Here is a 25,717-nt window from a genome sequence, read left to right as displayed (position 1 = left end):
TTGCTTGTCTATCTGTGCAATTCACCGGAGATGGAGGTACGGAGGAAAGGTGAAAAGACTTAGTGTTCAGGTTAAGTTTAAGTTAGGCTTAGATATCTTTAGAAGACTACTTGTTTATGGTTTCTGATTTAGTACTTTAAGCTTTGCAATCTGAGTGTCGGCGTTCTAGGACTGCCTCTGACATTTTCAGGACCTTATATCTTATGTGCGTGACACTTTTACCATGCTGAGAACCCCCGGTTCTCATCCTATACTATGTTGTTATTTTTCAGATGCAGGTCGAGAGGCATCTTGCTAGGCATCTGGAGTTCTGTAGCAAAGTGGTTTCTGAGATTTTATTTTGGTGTATAGTTTTGTTTACTCTTATGTACTTAACGCTCCGAACAACTTGCTTTATTTTGTGCCTCTTAGAGGATTAAGGAGAACTAGGGTATATATATGTATTTTAGACTTTGGGCTATATATATATGTATGTAAATATTCTCCGGCCAACCTTAGTTTCGCAGGCTGAGTTAGAAACTTGTTATTTTGTACTCTCGACTCTCTATTACTACTTTCTGTTTAGTTATACTTATGAACTTTAGTTTTTTTTCGCACGCAAGTAACCCTTAATCTTGAGTGTTGCGCTTTTTATTTCGCGTTTTTGCTTTACCCGTTTTTGAAGACTCCTCGTATATTGTATCCTTTTCAGTATTATTATGTAAATATTTTATTTTAGAGGTTGTAATACCACACCACCTCTGTTTTACGGCTTAAGTGTAAAGCTCTGTGTGATAGGGTGTTACATTAGCCGTTCACCTCCTATTATAGAGGAGTGAAGCTTCCAAGGTTTGAACCAAGTTCAAAACTTGGGTTGTCTTCTTCTCTAACATCAGAACCAACAAATGACATGGTCAAAAGAGAGAGAGAAGGCTAAGACATTAACATGCATCTATACCATTTTCTTTCATCCTTTTTCTGTAAACTCCTTGAATCTGGGCCGTGTATCTTTTCTTTAGTCCCAAGTTTGATTTTTTATCATTGATAAACCACTTAACACTCTTGACTTTAGTGTCTTCATAGTTGTTTGAATAGTACTTGTAGCTCAGAGTATTTTTTCACAGTTTCTCGTTGAAGCACAAATGACAAAATGACCTTTTTGTGATCTTCTGTTGCGTTGAGATCTTTCCTTTGTTATAATTTTTATACTTTCCTTTCTTGTTTGAAAATGGAAGCTATCTTTTCATTTTTTTTGTCCTAGTTTCGGATTTTTTTTCTTTTTTTTTTAGTTCAGAGATTGATGTGATAAGGAAAAAAAAGAAAAGAGAAAAAAGAAAAAGTTTGTGTTCAATAAAAATGAAAATAGATTCAAATGCACTTTAATTTATTTACCTGGTTGGTGATTAAGTTGAAGAGAGATGGGTTTAGGCATGTTCACTGAATTGGACTTAAAGTGAATATAGGCTCACTTTCTTTCTTTTTTTTTTTCATGGTTTAGAGTGAATAGAGTGGCACAGCTGAAATTGATATAAAGCTATTGTGTGTGAGTGTATGTGTGAGTTTGTTTATGCCATATTTAGTATAAACCATATTATATTAGAGAATACTTTGATATTAAGGTTTATACTTTAAATTGATATTGTCCCATGAATCCATATTTGGTATATTAGACAAGCACATTAGATATTTTGATGAGATAATCTATATCTCCATTTTTACGGCTAGGTTACTTTTTATTTAAAATTTCAGGGTCTTACTAATAGAAATGTTCTTTAACAATGTTATCATAAAAAGTTTATAAATTTCTATCCATTAAATAGGGTACGTCTAAAACGAGTTCAATGATTATGTGTTTATTGAATGAATCACATTTATATAGGTTATTAGATCTTATTAGATAAAATCAAAAGTTAATATAAAAGAAGAGCATTGATGGACTCTAATAAATATATAATATCCTAATACATAAATAAATATTTTAAATGACAATACTTTAATACACAATATTTTAAACGGCAACAGAATCTTTTATTCTTAAATAATTAAATATAAAATATATGAGTATTTTTTATTTATTAAAATTAATTATTATGCAAATTTTTTTATAATATTAAAAAATTATATTAAAATAATATTTTAAACTATAACTAACATAAAAATATAAAATAATTAAAATTTTATTTTATATTACTTGACAAATAATTAAATTATTATATTTAAAATTTATTAACTAACTACGTTTATTAAAGATATTATTATATAATATAATTTTTTATAAAAACTATTTTATAAATATAATTTATTTAAAATATTATATATAATACATGAAAATATTAACTTTTTAATTTTTTTATTTTCTATTAGAAAAACAAAATAAATAATATAATTTTTAATACATACTTAAATAAAAAAATTAATATTTTCATGTATTATATATAATTTTTTAAATAAATTTTACTTTTATAAATATTTGATAAAAAATTATATGATATAATAATATATTTAACAAAGTAATTAGTTAATAAATTTTAAATATAACAATATAATTATTTGTCAAGTAATATAAGATAAATTTTAATTATTTATATTTTTATTTTGTAGTTTAAAATATTATTTTAATATTATAAAAAAATTTTGCATAATAATTAATCTTAATGAATAAAAAAATTTATATTTTTTGTATTTATTTAATTTATACTTTTTAGAACAAAAAGTTTTTACCTTTATATAGTAAAATATGTGATAATCTTTTTAATATATATATTAGGGGTGGCAAAACAGATCGATTCCGTCGGGTTAACCTGCCGAACTCTTTAAAAAAGGTGAGTCGGACTAGGACTTCAAACCTGTCAAATTAAAAAAATTTGTCAAACCCGCAAAATTTTTATGCAAATTTTTTTATAATATTAAAAAATTATATTAAAATGATATTTTAAATAGTTATACTATAACAGATTTAATATGTTTTCTTATTTCAATGTTATTATATGATTATAATTATTTAATGTATAAAAAATTTACTAGATAATATATACTAGGAGTGGCAATGCGGGCCAGCGTGTCTCGCCAACTAAAGTGGATACAAAATGCTAGCCGTTTGACTTTGTATTTTTTTATAAAAAAATAAAATTAATTAAAATTAACAAAAAAAAATAAGGAAACAATTAAATACAAATAAAAAATAGTCAAATTATAATATAATTTTTCACTATCTTTTTTTAATTTTTAATTTTAATAAAATTGTTCAAAATAATATTTGTCAATAGTCTTTATTTTAAAAAATAAATTACATAATTTAAACATATATACAAAATTGTAAAATAAAATAAATAAAGTCACATTATTGAAACATATATACATAATTTGACGAAATTTTTTAATTTGATAAGTCTCAAATTCTAGCCCGACCCACCTTTTTTAGCGGGTTCGACGGGTCGGCCCAACAGATTCGACCCGTTTTACCACCCCATACATACATACATATATATATATATATATATATATATATATATATATATATATATATATATATATATATAAAAGAAGATTATCACATATTTTATTATATAAAGATAGAAATTTTTTGTTCTAAAAAATATAAAATAAATAAATACAAAAAATATATTTTTTTTTATTTATTAAGATTAATTATTATACAAATTTTTTTATAATATTAAAATAATTTTTTAAATTACAACATAAAAATATAAAATGAATAAAATTTATTTTATACTACTTGACAAATAATTAGTTTATTATATTTAAAATTTATTAACTAATTATTTTGTTAAATATATTATTATATAATATAATTTTTTATCAAAATATTTGTAAAAGTAAAATTTATTTAAAATGTTATATATAATACATGACTTTTTTATTTAGATATGTATTTAAAATTATATTATTTATTCTATTTTTTTAATTTAAAAAATAAAAAAATTAATATTTTTATGTATTATAAATAATATTTTAAATAAATTATTTTTTAAAAATATTTTTATGAAAAATTATATTATATAATAATATCTTTAATAAAAGTAGTTAGTTAATAAATTTTGAATATAATAATTTAATTATTTATCAAGTAATATAAAATAAAATTTTAATGATGTTATATTTTTATGTTACAGTTTAACATATTATTTTAATATAATTTTTTAATATTATAAAAAAGTTTTGCATAATAATTAATTTTATTAAATAAAAAATACTCATATATTTTATATTTATATATTTTATATTTAATTATTTAAGAATAAAAGATTCTGTTGCCGTTTAAAATATTGTGTATTAAAGTATTGCCATTTAAAGCATTTATTTATGTACTAGGATATTCTATATTTATTAGAGTCCATCAATGCTCATCTTTTACATTAACCTTTGATTTTCATCTAATAAAATCTAATGACCTATATAAGTGTGGTTCATTCAATAAGCACATAATTGTTGAGCTCGTTTTAGACATACTCCAATAAATATATTAAAAGAATAAAAACTTTTAAATATTGTTATCATCAATATTAGTAAATATATACACATATTCATTCTCGAAACAACTCAATAATCTATGCTAACATTAAGTGTTTAATAGATTTTAAAGGTTAATTAGTAGTGCTAACATTCTAATTAATATTTTTGAAGTTAATGAATTTTTCTTTTTAAGTGTATATATATTTGGAGAAAAAATTGACAAAATATTTTCCAACAGGATAAACAAAATAATCACCATAAAACTAATGAAGTAATGATATAACAGAAAACTTATCATCATGATCAAAATTAATTAGTTTAATTAGCCAAATATATAATAATGTAGCAAATTACCTCTTGCCCCTCCATTTCCAATCATGTAGCAAAATATTTTTTATATGACATTATATAATTGGATACTCATATACTGACTGACTGTGTATTAAAATTAATCTTATTTATAAAATAAATATTGTTAGACTTTGGTTGTTAATAAGCCGCTATTTGTTTTTCACTGGCTACACTTTACAATTTACAAGCATTGAAAAGATATAATCCTTTTGTTATAAATAAGTTCATTTGTTATGTGAAAGAGTAGGAGGTGTTTACCTAAAAAATAAGAAAAGAGAAGGAGGAAGTTTTATGTGCGACGGGTCTCGAGCCTAACCCAACCCACTAACCTCACATATTATTAGCATAATTTCTGACCCAAAAAAAAAAAGCATAATTACAAAGTATTTGCTACGAATTTTCAAAAAAAAAAAAAATTAATTTCTTATTTATATTTATATACATTTTAAAAATTAGTTATATTTTTACATTTTATTATTTATCTTGTCACTGCAAACAAGATAAAAAAAAAACTAAATTATATTATTTTTCTCCGTTAAACGAGATATGCGTACCGAACTACCAATGACAATTAAATCAAACTATTGGACGACTAAAAAAATGGTTATAATACATTTTGGATTGATTTAAAAAGTAAAATTAATATAATTTATTATAATTTAAATTTATTTGTTTTTATTTTTCAATCTAGTCTAATTTAATTCAACAACTCTAATTTGTATTATATTGATTTGAATATATTATTTTAAGAAAAAACACCAAAGAGACTAGAAAACCCCTTTGAACTCACATGAAGTAACTTCATATAACATAAAATACATCCCTTTTCCAAAGGGAAAAGCTTACCACAGGTACTTTCAATCATCATTGATAAATGAGGACCATCTAACTTGAATTTCAAAATATAAAAGAGAAAGAATAATTAAATTGAATCTGCGTGTAGTGAATTGGAGCCAACTAGTTGAAAAATAGGTTAATTACACACAAAATGTAAGCCAACCCCCCACTACCCTAATTTTTTAAATTTCAAAATTGAAAATAAAAGGAGACTGATTGAGTTGGCTTATATTGTAGTTGGTTTCTAGACTTTTTCTAATTACAATTAGTCCATCCCTCAAATATTTTGTACGGAAACATATATCCAGTGCAATAGCTTCCTCAATCTTTCTGCAGCCGAGGATGCCATTTTGTTGGTTGGTTCAAGTAACTGTACTATGGCACGTTGAAAATCTGCAAAGAAAAATGATCACCTATGATTTCAACAATAGCAAATTTTCATATATTACAGCAACAACTTAAAACAAAGAAAAAAGGAATATGATCATTATAAACTCATTAGCATCTAACACTCATACGATATAGCCAAATATTATTACAATTAATTTGAATGACTACATAGTTTTGAAAGTCCAAGAGTGTTTTAGCAAATTAAAATGTCAGAAACTAAGAGGAAACTTTGAAATACTTGAGAGAGAAAAAAAACTAGAATTCAGATAAACAGGCACATCAGGTTCTTATCTCTAATTCTGCATTTCTATTTATAAATGATAAGATGTAGTTATCAGATCCAAATAAATATTGAATAACCGGAATGTGAAAAAGTTAGATGGAGCTTCTTCATATGAAGTGGATACATACTTTAAATATCAGAAAGCAAACAGTTTCTGTGTTTCATATATGTCAATCAATAGAAGTTCAATCAAAGCTTGGTTTTCGAAACCTGCAGATATTTGGACCTTGAATTTAAAAAACAAAATTCACTTACTCTATATGACAAGAAAACTAATGATCTTGTTTTGTCCAAGTTAATCGCATTTGTACAATATGCCTCAGGCAAAGCTTTACATATGCAACTGCATGAACACAGAAAATGTGAATATGTTTGCAAACTAACTTTGGAGACGATCCAAAATACATTAGAATATTAGATGGCTACATCAGCAAGTAAGTTGCCGCACAGGTAAATGAAGAGATTCAAAGACAATAACAAGAGTACAGGGAAGCTTAACAAGTGATTCACTTTAAAGGATGAAATCAAAATAAAGTTAGCTTAGGAATAAATTAACATCAATGCACAAATAATAAAAATGGAAATAATAATATATCCCGACAAGACACATATGACAACCACTTTGACACAAAAAGTGCCACAAAATAAGCAATGACAGAAAATATCTAAGTGTGGCTAAAGCAGAACCAAGAATCACCATTACATAAAGAAAGTAGATGCATAGATGATCAAGATCAAGAAGGTAACAAAACACATTAAAAAAAGAAAAAAGAAAAAAAATAGAAAGAGATAAATACAACATTATGTGATGTCCAACAAGAAGGATCTCACCTACTTTTTTCCTTGCAGTAGGCCTCTAGATATCTTTTCACCACAAGGTTTCTCTGTTTTATCATTGTCTTCCATTTTTGACAAGAATGCCAATGCTTCTTCATACCATCCAATAAGCCTCTAGCAATCATTTCCTAAAGAAGTTTCTTTGCCATGTCATTCTCATCTTTTTCAAACAAAGCAGGAATAACAGTTTCAAAAGTAACAATATTTGGTAAGCAACCATTGTCTTCCATTTCCAACAACAGCGCCAATGCTTCTTCAAACAAGCCCTCTTTGCAGAGCCCTTTGATCATAACAGTGTATGTTAGGGACTGAAATATGACGTTTGAAATATTAGGGACCAAATTACGACTTAGCCCAAACGTTGGGGACTAAAATAATACTTTACCCCCACACAATAAATAGTACATGAAGAACCTAATTTCATTATAATGCTAAGATTGATTCCTCAAAGTTTATAGCAGCATCAACCATATTCTATCTAGTTTGAGATCAATTTATTTTATGTTTATTAGTGCAGTCTGAAGAGTGATTTTTGTGAAAGTAGCTATTATTCACTTCCATTTAAAACTGATTTTGAAGCATACAATCCAATGGCGGGTTCAACAAGAAATCAAATAAGCTGAGAAAATATTAAATCAAGTGTCTCGCAATGATTTCAAAGGGGCAAACTGAAATCCAAGTATAAAGGAAAATTCTAGAGAACTTCAATATTGTCTTTGCCATGCTGCAACTTAACATGCTTGAGTGCACCTAGCAATCAGAAAGCATGGAACAAAGATGAAATCCATGTCAAGAATCCAAAATACTCAACCACCAATGCAAAATACTTAATCAGCACTTAAGCAGTAAGGGTATATAATAGTTCAACTTTTGATCCCAAAAGAAATTGTACTAACATTCAAAGATATTCTTCAAGAACAAATGCAATTTCAAACTGTACAACATTGTTTCACTTTTAATTCTTTATTCTAACCCCAGTCATCACTTCAGAGAAGATTTAGTAAAACCAAAGAAACAGGTGAAGAAACGATTATACTTGGAATTAGAATCCCCAAATCTTTTATGACAGGTGTAGCTAATAACAGACAACAAAACTTCAAACCATGTTTTAATAATAAAACCTTTTCATCATGATTTTAAACAAGAATATAATAATCCATATATAGGATTTTGCAACGAGAAATAATTAAATAATTCAACTAAGCATCAACTGCTGAGTAACATTATTATGAAAATGAACAAAGGTTTTGAGATACCATTAATTACAACTAAGTAACATTAATTATGAAAATCAACATAATGAACATATTTTCAATTGATTTCTAAGAATTACAGCTCAGTAACATCAATTATGAAAATGAACAAAGGTTTTAAGATAATTCACATTTGAACCATATTAGCCAAATTCCTAGAAATTCCTTCTTGCACAGCCTTTTTTTTTTTTTTTTGAAACATCAAGTGTAATCATATACTTAGTATACAGGTTTCTTCAGCTGTGATCAGATTTTAAAAAATAACAAAATGTTGAAATAGTCAACCAAAGAAAAGTGGTACCATGCATTTAGTAGATGTATTTGTTTCAAAGATGGCAGTGAAAATCATATATCTACGTCATTAATCTTGCCACTGCATGTCTTTCAGAAGAATTCTAGGAAGATTCAGTCAAATAAAGCACAGTTGCTCACCAGACCAATCATGAGCTCTTAATTACTATCAACAAATCTTAAGCACTAACCCACCAGTTACAACAGAAAATCTATTAATTTGAGTTGATTTATTTCTCCTCTTGCCTTTTCCATAAGCCTCTAGAGATCATTTCACGAAGATGTTTCAGCGCTTGATCATTTTCACCTTTTTCCAACAGAGCACGAATAATTGTTTCATAAGTTACAGCATTCGGAGAGCAACCACGGTCTTCCATTTCAGACATTAAGGCCAATGCTTCATCAAGTAGGCCCTCTTTGCAGAGCCCGTTTATCATAATAGTGTATGTCCTCACATCCGGACGATAACCCTTAATGGAAAGATCTTGAAAAATCTCTTTTGCATTTTGAAGTCTTCCACTTTTGCACAGGCCATCTATAAGTATGGTGTATGTATATATATCTGGATCAATGCCACACTCTTTTATTTGATTGAATAACATAAGTGCCTTGTCATGTTGTTTGATATTGAACAAAGCATCCAGTAAAGAACTGTAAGTGACTATATCAGCAGGTTGACCTCTATCCTGCATCTTTTCAAGAAGCTCCAAGGCACAAGATATTCTCCTTGATTTTCCCAAGCCATCAATTAGAGTACTGTAAGTTACCGTGTCAGGAACCAAGTTCTTGCGACGCATCTCTTCGAAGAGATTCAAGGCATCATCGATCATTTTACTCTTACAAAAGCCATTAATCATGATATTGTAACTCCGAACATTAGGAAACGCTCTACTCTCAGCCATTGTGTCGAATACGTATTTTGCCTTATTTACCTGATTAACCAAACAATATCCGTCCATTAAGCTGTTATAAGTAACCACATTTGGTTTCACACCATGTTTTGTCATCACAGCCAACACATTCTTAGCATCTTTGATCTTTCCTTCCTTGCATAGTCCATCGATCAAAGTACTATAGGTATAAACATTAGGAGTAATGTTTTTAAGCATCATATGACTTAGTAAATCAACGGCTTCCTTATATTGACCCACAAGACACAATCCAAAAATGAGAGGACTGTATGTGGTAACATCGGGAGAAATTCCCTTAGAAAGCATTTCAGAGAATAAATGAAAAGCCTGACTTACAAGTGTATCCTTGCAGAGGCTATCAATAATTGCGCTGTACATGAAGACATCAGGAACAATGCCATAGCGTGGGATCTTTCTCAACACTTGAATTGCAGCAGATGTGTGTCCGGTCTTACAGAGACCATTAATCAAGATCCCATAAGTGACTTGATTAAAGTGAAATCCATGAGCCAGCACTCTGTCATGAAAGCGCACTGCTTTTTCAACATTACCACAGAGACAGAGACCTTTCAGGATTGTTGTTAATGTTACCGTATTAGGTTGGTAATCCATTCTGAAAATCTTGGCCAATACAGAGAAAGCAAGCGTCATACGACCCATGCCGCAACAACAATTAATTATGATGCTCAAAGTAAATAAGTCGGGAGCGATTCCCCTGGCTTGCAATTGCTGAAAAAGGGAAAAGGCGGCGTGGAAATGCTTCGTCTTGGAAAGGGATCCCAAAATCTTGTTAAACTGGATGATGGGAGGAATACGACGCATAGAGAGCATGCGAGTGAAGGAATCAACAGCTTCATCAAGTGATTGGGGCTGAGAGTGAGAGTGTAGGGATGAAGTTGAAGGGAAGCAAAGACGGAGAGCAGAGTGGGGAACACAATAAGGAGAGGGATTTGGGATTTGAAGAGCATACCTTAGTTTGATTTGTGAGGATGAGAACGATGACAACATGTTTGCAATCAAGATTCAAGAGGAATGTGCTGTATTGAAGAGTGCTTCACTTCTTGGACCTTTGCACTATGTTTAGTACGAGAGAAAATGAGAGAAAGAAAATGAATAGAAAAATAATATTTTAAATCTTACTAAATAATATAGTAATTCTTTTAAAATTTAAATCTTTTAAATTTTTTAAATTATAATTTTTATTATTATTTAATTTATATGATAGAACTCAATAATTGAAAAATCGATTTGTAAGATTACTTGTTGAATCTTAATATTTTAATATAATTTTTTTAAATATTATATATATAAGTCATTTTGGCAACCAAATCCAATCATGTGGCTAAACTACAATAAAAACTACACTCAAAATGAAACGTGTGACACGCGCTCCAGTGCTTCACTAGCACACAATTCAGTACAAATCTTTCTACATTTTCAACACACAAATTTTTGTAAGAGAGCACACAAATTTTGAAGCATAGCATATAAATTTTTAAAGTGTAGTACACAAAAATTTGCACATAACACAAATTTATCAATATAGCACATAAATTTTTGCACATAACGTACAAATTTTTGAAGTACAGCACACAAAATTTTGCTGTACAAATTTAAGTGTGTGAATTCTTTTATTAAGTTCTTTTACACATTTATTTTTTCTCTTTCTTCTTTTCATGGTGTATAAACCAATCACTATTTATTGCAAGTAAATATATTCCAGATTCTGTAACACCCTACCACACATAACTTTATACTTAAGTCGTAAAGCAGAGGTGGCGAGGTATTACGATTTCTAAAAAAAAACATACTTATAGTAGTAGAAAGAAGATAATAGACTAGGAGCCTTGAAAAATTATAAAACAAAATCGCAAAATGAAAAGCGCCACGCTCCGGAAATGGAACAACTTGCGTGTGAGTCAAACTATAACTATCAAACGTAAGATAATAAAAGTATGAATAGAAAGCCAAAGGTAGAAAATAACAAGCTCCTCACTCAGTCCGCCAAGTCAAGGCTGGCCGGAGAATATTTACATATATATATACATATCCAAAATCTAAAATGTACATAAACAAAACCCTGCCTCTCCATAAACCTCTAGGAGGATCAAAAAGAATAAGTTATACGGAGAGAAAGCTAAGTACATGTATATACATCACTACACACTAAAATAACCCAGTAACCACTTCGCTTCAGGTGTCCAGACGCCTAATGAGATACCTTTCGACCTGCAGCTGAAAAATAACAATATAGTATGGAATGAGAACCGGAGGTTCTCAGTATAGTAAAGGTGCCCGCATAGTTAATATAAAAGATCTCGGGAGAGCCAGAGGCATTCTTATAACTCCGACACTCAGAATCATTCTTAAGGAAAATAAACTAAATCAAAAGTTAGGTAATCTATCTAAGGTATTCTAGTTCTGAATCTAATTTTAACTTAATACTTCACTTTCTGACTCCTCCAATCCTCCGAGACATTGGTGGAACAACCCTCTCTCCTCACACCTTCGTCAAGAGGAATTTCTAAGAAAACATACACATACAGTTCAAACAAGGAAAACACAGATAGAGAAGCATTTACAACAAGTAGAACAAGTAGCGGATAAGCAGAATTAAACAGTTAAGCAAACCAAAACAATGCACACTCAAGCAAACAAACAAATGCATATGATGTATGGCTGTCCTATGGCTGATGAGTCTCATCTGTCGGTTATACAGCCAACCCGACAAGTCCTGGTAGTTAACCATTGGACAGTCCCTCTGTGTGCGCATCCCCAAGCTCAATAATATTCCATGGAGTCAAACTCCAAGCTCAATAATATAGTATTCCATGGAGTTAAACTCCAAACTCAATAATATTCAACATTCATATTTATATGCATGCCCATGGGGGAATCCGGGGAGTTAAAGTGCTCGGTCATATCTTGTGACAGAGGGTCAACAAATAGTCTCAAATACACAAACCACATAATAATCTCTTTCCCTTTTAAAATATTACCTCAAATCAAAACTCCAATTCTTAAAGAAATTTTGGCAATATCTCCTCTAAGACTCAAATTTCTGCCACCCTTCAAGGGTCCCAACTATCAAACCAAACACCTCTCAGTCACTCAAGTCATTTCCAGTAACAAATTATTTCATAATCAAACAAATACCAATATTAAATCTTTTTCCAAACCGACCAACTTCAACAGCAAATTATTGACAACAGCTAAACCTCACATTTTATACCATATACACAATCCATCAATTATTCACTCAGTTCATTCCTATCTTAAGGTCTTCGTGCCTAAGTTTTCACATGACATTAAACATTAACTACGAGAAACCAAAATCATACCTTCGTACGGAATCAAAATATTCAAAGCTCTGGAGAAGCTTTCTGACCGAGCTATCGAAGAAAAAAAACGTCCAGAATCGTCTGTGCCTCCTAAATCTTTCGTTGGCCAAACTCAAAGAATAGAGGAGTTACGTCACCGTCAACTTCTACCGATCAAAAATGGTGCCAACGTGTAGAGGAAGACGATACAAATACTTTTATCGGATTAGATTTTTTATTGGAGTTACGGATTGCAAGAAATCGAAGCCAGAAGTTTAGTAGGATTTAGGTTTTTTTTTTTTTTCTCTCGGCTACGCTCTTCCTTTTTTTTTCTTTTATCGTTCTCTTACGATATTCATACAATATATATATATATATATATGTGTGTGTGTGTGAAGGAAGCCTATAAGCCACCGCCTTGGCTTTCTTTATTATTATATAAGTCTTATGATATATATATACACACAATCCAATATATAATGATAATAATAATATATATGTAACTTAATGCAAAATATAAACCGCCTTTTACTTTCATCCTTTATAATTAATAATAGTAATAATAATACTAGTAATAGTAGTGATAATAATAATAATAATAATAATAATAATAATAATAATAATAATAATAATAATAAACGTAATAATAGTAATAATAATAGTAATAATAATAGTAATGTAGTAAATATAATAACAACAGTAAATTTATAACACTAGGGATTAAAATCATATAAACTTATAATACATATAATACTCATAAAAATTATATCCAATGTTTATAATAATAATAATAATATGGATTTGATTAAATTTAAATTATTATAAAATTAGTTCAATTATTGGTAATAAAATAATTTTTTTAAAATAAGGAATTCTAATTTTATAAAATAATTATAACTTATTTATATTTATATTTTTAAAACTAAGGGTCGCTACAGATTCTATTTTTCAAAACACACATACCACAAAAAGATGCTCTCGACAAACTTATTGATATAGCACACAAATTTTGGCGCATAGACATAGTACACAAATTTTCAAAATACGACACACAAATTTTTGCTACACCAAAATTCATGTGTATATTCTTTTAGAAAAAGTATATGGAACCAAAAGGTTATCAGCAAAAAACTAAACAAAATCACATTAATTTATATTAGATTTTTTAAATTCAAAATTTAAAAAATTTAAAATTAATTAAGTAAACCTAATTAAAACCTATAAAAGCCTTTCTCTTCTCTCTCACATTAACCTACCCACCTCCAACAATCACACACACATACATCTCTCTCACCAATGCTGTTGGAAGCACCGACGACTTCTATGCTCTCCGCGACCCTCAACAAGCGCATCCAACACGAAGTCCACCTTCGACTTCGTCTCCGACGTCGGAGACTGATGTCCCGGTTCTTGATTTGGTCCAACAAGTTTTTGATTTTAACCGGCTCGCAACCCAGTACCTGAATCAGGTGTGGAAGGTCCACAAACTCTCCCTCCACGTCACGTTCTAGTTGAGGAAGGAACAAGGAGAGTGCAAGAAATCGAGTGGAGGCAGTGAAAAAGGTGAAAACCGGAATGTTGGGAACAACATCCTTACATGCTTCAAATGCTTGCGTACAAAATATGTCTATGATAAGCGCTTATGGCTTGTTTGGTAATTGATTTATTACTTTGTTCAGACATTTTAAACTTTCATTTGTGTTGATACAAAGATAGGTTATGCCCAAAATTTCGCTATTGACCAAGTTGGATATATCAATGGTTGGGAGGTCAACAATGTCAAAATGGGGTGGAAGGTTTGGTGAGTGAAGAAGACTGTTTTGAGCTGAAGAAGCTTCGGTGGTGATGTTGAGGAATGTGGCATGGAAGCCATGGTTAGTCACAAGGATCTTTGCTAGCTCAAAGAGGGGTGTGACATGGCTTAGACTTGGACTAAGGAGAAAGCCAACATGTGTTCTTTCGGGTGTGAATTGAGTTTCGATTTTATGAAAAATTGCTATTTGTCAGTATTAATTATAAAAAAACATTCATTTAATAAGAAAAAAAAATATCCTAATACTTAACAAAAGAAACATTCAATTATATTTAGCAAAAATAATTAAATATAAAAGAACATCCATTTAATATGAAAAAGAAACATTCTAATACTTAACAGAAGAAACATCTATATATATTAACTCGTAGAGATTTTGAATTCACCCAAAGGTATTTAGCTGGTTTTTGGCTAATACCCTTTTGGTTCCCTAGCATTGCTCATTCTTTTATCGAGTTCTGCTACATATTTATTTTTCTCTCTCTTTTACTTCATGGTGTGTAAATTGATTACCGTTCATTGTAAGCCAATGTTACATTATAGGTTCTATTTTCCAAAAAAAAAAAAACACATACACACACACAAAGGTGTTGTTAACACTCTTTTTAAGTATGTCATCATGACTCACGGCTATTAACTCTAATGTGCAGTTCCAACATTTTTTGGTGGTTAGAGTCCACAGAAAGTGTGGCACGACAATCTCTAAATACACCCAACGTATCTCTTTTGTGTTCATGGAATGTTGTCCTTAAATGCAAGAGGTGCAAATCAACTTTAAATGCAATGGTTCTTGAAAAGTTCAGCGATCACCTCGTCTTTCTTGCAGTTGTCCATCAATACTGCAAACACCATACCTCATTATTACATGTGTAAATCAAACAAAGTGAAACAACACACACTCCTTCATTTCCACAGTACACAAGTAATCGAAGCTAATAACTTGGTAGCTCACACTAATTCGGCATATATTATTAAACAAATTCTAGTTTATCATAACACATAAATATTTAAACATAGCACACAAATTCGCACATATGACAAAAACTAAAATCATAAAATAACACTAATTTTTCAAACAACTCAATTATATATATATATATATACACACACACAATAGTGCACAAATATCGAGTATAGAAAAATAACACAAGTAATCGAAGTTAATAATTTGGTAACTCACATTAATTTGTCAAAAATTATTAAACAAATTTTGGTTTATTACAGCACAAAAATATTTAAGCATAACACACATTTTTGTTTAGTATAGTACACAAATTCACATCTATAGCACACAAATATTAAGTATAGAAATAATATGAAAAACATTCTTATATTTTTAATTTCACTAAATAAAAAAGATACATCAAATTCACAAAAAAAAATTAAACAACAACAAGAAGACGCTGAAGAAGGAAGAAAGAAGGAACATAATAATAATAATAAAAACAACAACAACAATAATAACAAGATGTTGAAGAAGGAAGAAGAAGAAGATGATGACGACGACAATGGTGGTAGCAGCAGCAATGATGACAGTGGTGGTGACAGTGGACGACAACAGTGACCGTGGCAGCATTGGCGACGACGGTGGTGGTGGCGGCGGCAGCGACGATAACGATGTTGGAGGAAGAAGAGGAGGAGGGTGCGTGACCGAAGTTTAAATTTTAATAACTTGGTTAACTTGGTTAATGAAAACACTTTGACACTTAGCATTTTTGTATATTTATTTAGTGAAATCTAAAAAACTAAAATAACTGCTATATTTATTTAGTGAAATCTAAAATATTAAAACTAGTTATATATTAAAAGTTTTAATCTTTTAGATGTCACTAAATAAATATAGTAGTTATTTTAAAAAAATTATATTAAAATAGTAAGTTTCAACAAGTGATCTCACAAATCAATTTTTTAATTATTGAGTTATACCATATAAATTAGGGCAAAAAACCATTATAAGCCAATGCCATCTAGAATTTACGTATATAAGCCAAACTGAAAATGGTTTCAGTAATGCGCCAGAACGTATATTAATATAAATCGAACCAACATGGTTCGAACTGCATTTGTTAGTAATTCGAACCAGTGCAGTTCGAATTACATGTTGACTGTTGTTAATAAATCGAACCAAGATGGCTCGAACTTCAAGTGCATATAATTCGAACCAGGGTGGTTCGAATTATAGAGAGAAAGCTGACAAAGTAATTCGAACCAGGATGGATCGAATTAAACAAACATAATTCGAGAAAAAATTAATAATTTATTAAAAAAAATTATTAAAAAAATTATTTAAAAAATATATATTTTATTTCATACGTTAAAAAAAAGCTACAAAATATTTAATTACGAGACTTCTTTAAAATATTAATGAGCTATCAATTCAAATTTCATACAATACTTTTCTGTCCATTTTTAATAGTTCATGAATATTTTTTAATAAATTTTTTTAAATTATACTACAAAAAATATTTTATCCTATACAAAACAATTTAAAAAAATGGCTTAAAAAATATTAGGAGTACTATAAAAATTTGTAATGTTATAATAACTTAGGTAAATACATGCATGTACTCAAATTTTAAATAAAATACTCTACATAGTCAATAATAATTTAGAAATGAAAGAAAATATTTTATTCCATACAAAATAATTAAAAAATATATTTTATTCTATACAAAATAATTTTAAAAAATGGCTTAAAAGATGTCATGAGTACTATAAAAGTTTGTAATATTCTAGTGATTTAGGTAAATACATGATAATTTTTTAATAAAATTATTTAAATTATATGGTGAGATATTACATGATTCGAATTACGTATAGGGAAATTCGAATTACTCTGATTCAAATTATATGGTGAGCAATTCGAATTCTATACAATACTCTTCTGTCCATTCTTGATAGCTCATGAATATTTTTTAATAAATTTATTTAAATTATACCACAAAAAAATATTTTATTCTATGCAAAATAATTTAAAAAATGGCTTAAAAGATGTTAGAAGTACTATAAAAATTTGTAATGTCCTAATGACTTAGGACATTAAAGAAATACTCCACATAGTCACTAATAATTTAGAAATTAAAGAAAAAATATTTTTATCATATATTTACCTAAATCACTAGAATATTACAAACTTTTATAGTACTCATAACATCTTTAAGCCATTTTTAAAATTATTTTGTATAGAATAAAATATATTTTTTAATTATTTTGTATGGAATAAAATATTTTCTTTCATTTCTAAATTATTATTGACTATGTAGAGTATTTTATTTAAAATTTGAGTACATGCATGAATTTACCTAAGTTATTATAACATTACAAATTTTTATAGTACTCCTAACATTTTTTAAGCCATTTTTTTTAAATTGTTTTGCATAGGATAAAATATTTTTTGTAGTATAATTTAAAAAAAATTTATTAAAAAAATTTATTAAAAAATATTCATGAACTATTAAAAATGGACAGAAAAATATTGTATGGAATTCGAATTGATAGCTCATTAATATTTTAAAGAAGTCTCGTAATTAAATATTTTGTTAGCTTTTTTTTAACGTATGAAATAAAATATATATTTTTTTAATAATTTTTTTAATAATTTTTTTTAATAAATTATTAATTTTTTCTCGAATTATGATTGTTTAATTCGATCCATCCTGGTTCGAATTACTTTGTCAGCTTTCTCTCTCTATAATTCGAACCACCCTGGTTCGAATTATATGCACTTGAAGTTCGAGCCATCTTGGTTCGATTTATTAACAACAGTCAACATGTAATTCGAACTGCACTGGTTCGAATTACTAACAAATGCAGTTCGAACAATGTTGGTTCGATTTATATTAATATACGTTCTGGCGCATTACTGAAACCATTTTCAGTTTGGCTTATATACGTAAATTCTAGATGGCATTGGCTTATAATGGTTTTTTGCCCTATAAATTAATAATAAAAATTATAATTTTAAAAAATTTAAAAAATTTAAATTTTAAAATAACTATCATATTATTTATTGAGATTTAAAATATTAAAATTTTAAATATATAATCAATAATAATTTGATAAACTCTAAATAAAAAATTTTCACTATAAAGAAATTACAATTTGAAAATATAAAATTTAAAATATAAATGACAAAATAATTTTATAATAATTTAATTATTTTTATTATTTTATGTAAAGAGAATTTTATTTTTTAAGGTCTAAGAAATAATATTAAAATTAGCACTATCAAAAAATATTTTAAATTTAATATTATGAAAAAATAAAAAAAAATTACATAAGGATTAACTTGATTAATTTTAAAATTTAAGGATGAAAATGACTTACGTCTAGACTTTTAAAAATTATTTTTATTATAAATAACGTTTTTACATGTCAAGTGACACGTAGCGTGCTAGATGTCACTGACTTGACACGTCAACCAATCATCTTGTGACACATGGCATTAACCTACCATGTCATCATGCCACATTGCACTTAACGTGGCACGTCATCATCTAACTAATGAAAATGATCAATTTAACTTACGTTTTATCTTTCAAGGATTAATATGACTAAAAAAAATCTTTTGAGGACTAATTTAAAGAATGAATGATCTTTGAAGGACGAATTTGACTATTAACCCTATGTATATACCTTGGGCGGGTACACCCTAAACTCAATCCCATTTTGCTTCGCTCGAATACTCGTCCCAAACGAAATCCGCCCCGCTTCGGGTTGGGTTATTACTCATTCTGATCGGGTAGGGATGAGTCAGGTATTCGCGAGTTTTGGTATTCCTGTCAAGTCTAATCATGTATTGATATTCCATTTATTAAGGGTCAACTGTTAGTTAATGGATTGCTATGTACACAAGGCAAGATTCTAACCTCTTAATACTTGCTTAATTGAACAAGTGAGATGATCACTCAACAAATTCAAATTGATTAAGATAAATACTAATTATTTTTAATATTAAAATTTTTTAGAGTTTGATTTTAATTATAATTTTGTAAAATATTTATAATAATAGTTATTATATATATTTTTATTTGATTTTCTTTAGCAAAAATCTTTATATAATGTTAAGTATTATTCCGTACAGAATATAAAAATATACACTAGTTAAATATAAAAATCTTATTTTTATATAATAAAATAAACGGATAATAACAGTAAAAAAATGTGATGTTAATTAGATTGGGAAGTATTTCATACTTAAATTAAAAGATCATGCGTTTAAGATTTAGACATTGTAATTTATATTTTTTTTAGAAAAAAATTTTAAATAACTCATGATACTTACTCTAAAAGATAACAAAGTTTCTAAAAAAAAAAATCTCTTTTCAGCCATTTATCTATTTTTTTGAGGTTGTTGACTCTTTCATCAATATTTTTTTCTGAATTAATAAAATATGTTTAATATATTAAATGGTTGATTTTTTTATTAAGTAATAATTAAAATTGATTGACTTCTTTATTGGAGGCCTCGTTATCTTTTAGGATTAATGGTCAAGTAGTCAAGGAGTTGTTTAGAAAATTTTTTATCTTTTGTTACTTTTTTTTAATATACGTTGCCTAAATTTACTTGTAAAAAATTGAGAAATTTAGTGATTTTTAAATTTTTTTACTTACAAAAATTGAATGGAGAATATATATTTTTTAAAATTTTTTCTTAGTTATTTAAAAAACGTTTTTAAGATATTATATTATTAAAAATATGTTAAGTTTTAGGTGTACTCAATTTAAATTAACCATCATAAATCACATAAATTTATTATTATTAAAAAAAGTACATATTCTATTTTATAAGAGATAATAAAAAAGTAACATAATATTTTAGCTAAAATAAATACAACAAATAAAAATATTTATGTCAACTAATTATGTAAATATAACATCAAAGATCGAAATTTTAACATTTTAGAATAACTAGTAACAAATAGATAAGACTAGTAATAATAATTAGCAATGTCATTCTTATTAATATGTATATCCTATATTCAATTTCTATAAATAAAAAATAAAATTAAAAATTATTAATATTTCTCAATTCTCACACAACAAATTTAGGAAATGTATATGGAAAAAATAACAAAAAATAGAGAAAAAAATTTAAATAACTCTTTATAATTATCTCGAAAGACAACAAAATCTTAACAAAAAAAAAAAAAAAACTGTCAATCTTAGCTAGCACTTAACAGATAAATTAGCTGATTTATGTAATTATGTATCACATACTAACTCAAAAAAATGATTATTCACAAAAAAAAAAGCTAACTAATTTTTTAGAATTAAAGATCAAGAGTTGAAAATGATATTTTTTCTGATAACCTTATAATTTAAAAAAAAATTGTTAACAATCTGATAGATATCCACCCTATTTTTTAGAGATTATATATGATAAAAAATATTAAAATTAAATTATATACCAAATCTCTCTCATATCTCAATTATATATATGTTAGAAGTAGATATCCAAATTCAAAACAAATTCATGTTTCTCTATTTGAAAACATATTTCTGCTAAAAAAGATATTCTAAAAATTGGATCGAACTGGTCAGTTGGACCAAGTTAATGGGGGAATGGGTCCTTTGCTTAGTCCGCTTTCTGATGTTTTTAAAAAATCCTGTTTGCTCTGAATCAATAAAGAAACCAATCTCCATTGTGGAAAGAAAGAACTTGTAAAACTCAAAGATGTGTTCTATAATTATAGCTCCTTGTCAGTGGGAGATGGAGGATCAATTTTTCTCTGGAGGGATAAGTGGCTAAAGGGACAGTCCCCTCTGATGCAAAGTATTAATGCTCAAATTGAAGAAGATATTATTAATATGAAGCTATTATTAAAGGGGATTGGAATTACAATTTCTTGATGAAGAAACGCTGAAGAAAATTAGTGTGGGAGATGAAATTGACCAAGTGTGGAATATAATTTGGAAATGGAAGGGACCACAGAGAATTAAATGTTTTATATGGCTGCCATATATGTTTTTGCAATCTTTTTTCAGAGCTCCCTTTAATGCTCGGATCAGATGGAACCTTACCGCGGAACTTGGAACCACCAAACAGGAAAATTGGAAAACTCAATTCCTAGTAACCTGTTGGTGGTTATGAGCCCAAGAGAAGGAATAAAGGATGGTTAAAAATAAATATTGATGGAGCTGCTATATAGGAAACTCCAACAATGCAGGATGTGGGGGTTTAATCCGAAATCACCAGGGACTGTGAATTGCGGGATTTAAAGCAAATTTAGGCTAATGTCATTATTCATCTTGTAACATAATATGCGCATACAACTTATCTTTGTAAGATCAGTATGACAAAAAGAAGTGAATAAACTTAATTAAAATCAGATTGATCACATAATTGTTTTTTAACACAATATTTAACTGTAATGAGATTCGAACTTAAAAGCTCGAGTATACCACCAAAATTTCTCATTTTATTGTAAAGTTTATAGGTTTATCATTTTTCTTAACATGATTATATGGGAACATGCAATTCATGATGAAGTGTTCCAAATTTTGTGAGCATTAACCTGTGCAAATGTTTCTTGCTACTCTTTGGGGTGCTTGGAGATTGCACAAGAGGCTGGTGTTTGATCAAAATCCTTTGACTTTGAAGTTTGAATCGCAGTTCCTTTATATACATGCTTTAAGACAGGTCCGTTTGACTGCTATTGACTATCTCCTTCTACTTGGCAGGATGGCTGCCTTTTGTCGACGAAACTGCTATGCGGGTGGTCCATGATTATCCCCCTGGCTGATGTGCAACCCTTCCTAGCTGGGGCTTGGGGAGAGAAATTGTTCTGCCTCTTCTTTCCTTTGTTCCATATATGCCAAATTGCCAATCAATAGTAGTTCAATCAAGCTTGGTTTTGTTACCCATGGATATTAGTACCTTGAATTAAAAGCAAAATTTATTTACTCTATATAACAAGAAAATCAGTTACCTTCTTTGTCATGTTAATTGCTTTGGTACATTATGCCTCAGCCCTCAGGTATAACTGCATGAACACAGAAAAATGAGAAGATGTTTGCAAAATAACATTTTGAGATTTCATCTAAAGCTACATCAGCCAGTTTGTGCTGAATGGGGGGAAATGAAAAGATTGAAAGACAATAAGAGTGAAGGGAAGCTTCGCAACTAACACGTGATTCCCTTTCAATGATGAAATCAGAGCCATTTCAGCTTAGTGCTAAATTAACATCAATGCATTTATATAATTACAAAGAAGAAAAAAGGAAATAATGATAGATGCTAACAAGAAACGTATGACAACCATCTAGTCACTGAAAATGGCATAAAATAAGAAATGACAAAGAAAACGCTTAGGGTGGATAAAGCAGAATAAAGAGTAACAATCATGTCAAGATCCAAAAGCATTAATATGTAATGGATATATGATCCTGAAGAAGGTAACAAAACAAAAGTTAAAAAGAAAGAGATACAAACAACATTTGTGATGTCTAACAAGAAGAATCTCATCTGATTTTATCCTTGCAACAGGCCTCTAGATATCATTTCACGAAGAAATTTCTCTGCTTTATCATTTTCACCGTTTTCAAATAGAGCACGAATGATTGTTTCATAAGTCACAGCATCTGGTAAGCAACCATTGTCTTCCATTTTTGTCATGAGTGCCAATGCTTCGTGAAGCAGACCCTCTTTGCAAAGCCCATTGATCATAATGGTGTATGTCCGCACATTTGGACGATAGCCTTTAATGAAAAGATCTTGAAAAATCTCTTTTGCATTTTGAAGTCTTCCACTTTTGCACAGGCCATCTATAAGTATGCTGTATGTATATATATCTGGATCAATACCACTCTCTTTCATTTGCTCGAATAACATAAATGCCTTGTCAACTTGTTTGATATTGAACATCCCATCCAACAAGGAATTGTAAGTGACTACATTAATGGGTTGACCTCTTTCATGCATCTCGACAAGAAGCTCCAAAGCACAAGAGATTCTCTTTGATTTGCTCAAGCCATCAATAAGAGTGTTGTAAGTTACCGTGTTTGGAACCAAGTACTTACGACGCATTTCTTCAAAGAGATTCAAGGCTTCATCGACCATTTTACTTTTGCACAAGCCATTAATCATGATACTGTAACTTCGAACATTAAGTGACACTCTGCTTTGAGCCATAGTGTTGAATACAAATTTTGCCTTATTTATCTCATTAACCAGACAATGCCCATCCATTAAGCTGTTATAAGTGACCACATTTGGTTTCACACCATGTTTTGTCATCAAGCCCAACACATTCTTAGCATCTTTGATCTTTCCTTCCTTGCATAGTCCATCAATCAAAGTACTATAGGTATAAACATCTGGATTAATGTTTATGAGAATCATATCATTTAGCAAAAGAACGGCTTCCTTGAGTTGACCCGCAAGGCACAATCCATAAATTAGAGTGTTGTAAGTGATAACATTGGGAGAAATTCCCTTAGCAAGCATTTCAGAATATAAATGAAAAGCATCACTTACAAGCGCAACCTTGCAGAGGCTATCAATAATTGCGCTGTACATGACGACATTAGGAACAATTCCATGCCGTGGGATCTTTCTCAACACTTGAATAGCAGCTGATGTGTATCCGGTCTTACAGAGCCCATTGATCAATGTCCCATAAGTGACTTGGTCGAAGTGAAATCCATAAGCCAGCACTGTGGCATGAAAGTGCAGTGCTTTTTCAACATTACCACAGAGACAGAGGCCTTTCAGGATTGTTGTCAAGGTTACGGCATCAGGCTGAAAACCCATCCTGAAAATCTTGGCGAAAGCAGAGAAAGCAAGCGTCATACGACTCATGCCGCAACAACAATTGATTAAGATGTTCAAAGTAAATAAGTTGGGAGCGATTCCCCTAGCTTGCAATTGCTGAAAAAGGGAAATGGCTGTGGGGAAATGGTTGGTCTTGGCAAGAGATCCCAAAATCTTGGTGAATTGGATGATGGACGGAGGGTGACGCATAGAGAGCATGCGAGTGAAGGAATCAACAGCTTCATCACGTGATTGGGACTGAGAGGGAGAGTGTAGGGATGAAATTGAAGGGAAGAAAAGACGGAGAGCGGAGTGGGGAACAGAATTTGGGAATTGAAAAGCATACCTTAATTTGATTTGTGAGGAAGAGAACAATGACAACATTCTTTTCTTGCAACCAAGTGGAGTATCGTAAAAGGGAATGCGTTGAATTGAACAGTGCTTCCACTTGAGAGAGTGAGAGCGATATCAAGCTTATTTGATTTGTTTAATTTACCAAAACTAAAGAATTAGTAAGTTTTATCTCAATGATACACAATTCACTCAAATAAAAAAATGTTACATAAATTTTTTTAATCACGGTTCTATGTTTCGAATGAGTCAGAGCTGCTCTATATAAATTAAAACACCTAGTTCAATTTATACATATATGTAAGATGTTCTAGTTTTTTTTTATTCCTGAAAATTGTCATTTCTTTTCAATTAAGTGTTTCAAAAGATAACAATGAAACTAAACCCACCAATATTTTATTAATTTGACTGCACGATTGACCCCATAAACCACATAAACTTACGGTCATTCAGCTTTATATCCACCAATTCGATAATACTGTTAACACACTAGCGCCTTTCTTTTCTTTCTTCCAACTGCACAACCTCATTGAAGACACCCATGTAGCAAAGAGGTACCTGACATATTTACGATAAAAAACTCAATTCTGCCTACACAGTAAGCTTCTCTATCCTTGTATGCGCACCATACACCATGCAACCAGCACAAATAAAAATTATTGTTTGTCAATTTCCCTTCTATATACAACCATCTCTCTCCTTTGTAATAATTTCTCAACCTAAACATCATAACATCCCACATTATTAATAAATCTCCAGAAGCACCTTCCAATCCCACAAATTCCAAACTCACTGTATTATTACCCCAAAATTGCACTACATTAAACTTAAAAATTACCTCTTTCTTTGTCTCTATCAATCCTAACATGTTCAC

General features: G+C 29.3%; 2 protein-coding genes and 1 long non-coding RNA gene across 7 annotated transcripts; all 3 read right to left on the bottom strand.

Annotated features, from left to right (window-relative positions):
* Window positions 1-5,722: 5,722 nt before the first annotated feature.
* On the bottom strand, window positions 5,723-10,695 carry LOC112802316 (uncharacterized). Of its 5 annotated transcripts, none has more exons than XM_072237643.1 (4): window positions 8,705-10,695; window positions 7,145-7,458; window positions 6,569-6,656; window positions 5,723-6,033 (listed from the first exon to the last, which is right to left on the bottom strand). In XM_072237643.1, exon 1 carries the CDS (start codon window positions 10,611-10,613, stop codon window positions 8,925-8,927), a length of 1,689 nt encoding a protein of 562 aa, XP_072093744.1. In that variant the 5' UTR covers window positions 10,614-10,695; the 3' UTR covers window positions 5,723-6,033; window positions 6,569-6,656; window positions 7,145-7,458; window positions 8,705-8,924. The 5 variants fall into 5 exon arrangements, with proteins under 5 accessions (XP_072093744.1, XP_072093745.1, XP_072093746.1 ...); XM_072237644.1 differs by having other exon boundaries at window positions 8,941-10,695; XM_072237645.1 differs by having other exon boundaries at window positions 7,149-7,458; window positions 8,941-10,695.
* An 850-nt stretch (window positions 10,696-11,545) lies between these two features.
* Window positions 11,546-13,263, bottom strand: LOC140184613 (uncharacterized). The gene is made up of 2 exons (XR_011881712.1): window positions 12,947-13,263; window positions 11,546-11,840 (listed from the first exon to the last, which is right to left on the bottom strand). It is a non-coding gene; the product is annotated as an uncharacterized lncRNA (long non-coding RNA).
* Window positions 13,264-22,139: 8,876 nt separating this feature from the next.
* Window positions 22,140-24,971, bottom strand: LOC112802321 (uncharacterized). The gene is made up of 3 exons (XM_025845483.3): window positions 24,839-24,971; window positions 22,670-24,750; window positions 22,140-22,539 (listed from the first exon to the last, which is right to left on the bottom strand). The coding sequence occupies exon 2, from the start codon at window positions 24,709-24,711 to the stop codon at window positions 23,212-23,214; it is 1,500 nt and encodes a 499-aa protein (XP_025701268.1). The 5' UTR covers window positions 24,712-24,750; window positions 24,839-24,971; the 3' UTR covers window positions 22,140-22,539; window positions 22,670-23,211.
* Window positions 24,972-25,717: the final 746 nt, after the last annotated feature.

This window comes from Arachis hypogaea, chromosome 5 (genome assembly GCF_003086295.3).
Source record: "Arachis hypogaea cultivar Tifrunner chromosome 5, arahy.Tifrunner.gnm2.J5K5, whole genome shotgun sequence".
Classification (NCBI taxonomy): Eukaryota; Viridiplantae; Streptophyta; class Magnoliopsida; order Fabales; family Fabaceae; genus Arachis; species Arachis hypogaea.
This window is presented reverse-complemented; position numbering and strand designations above follow the sequence as displayed.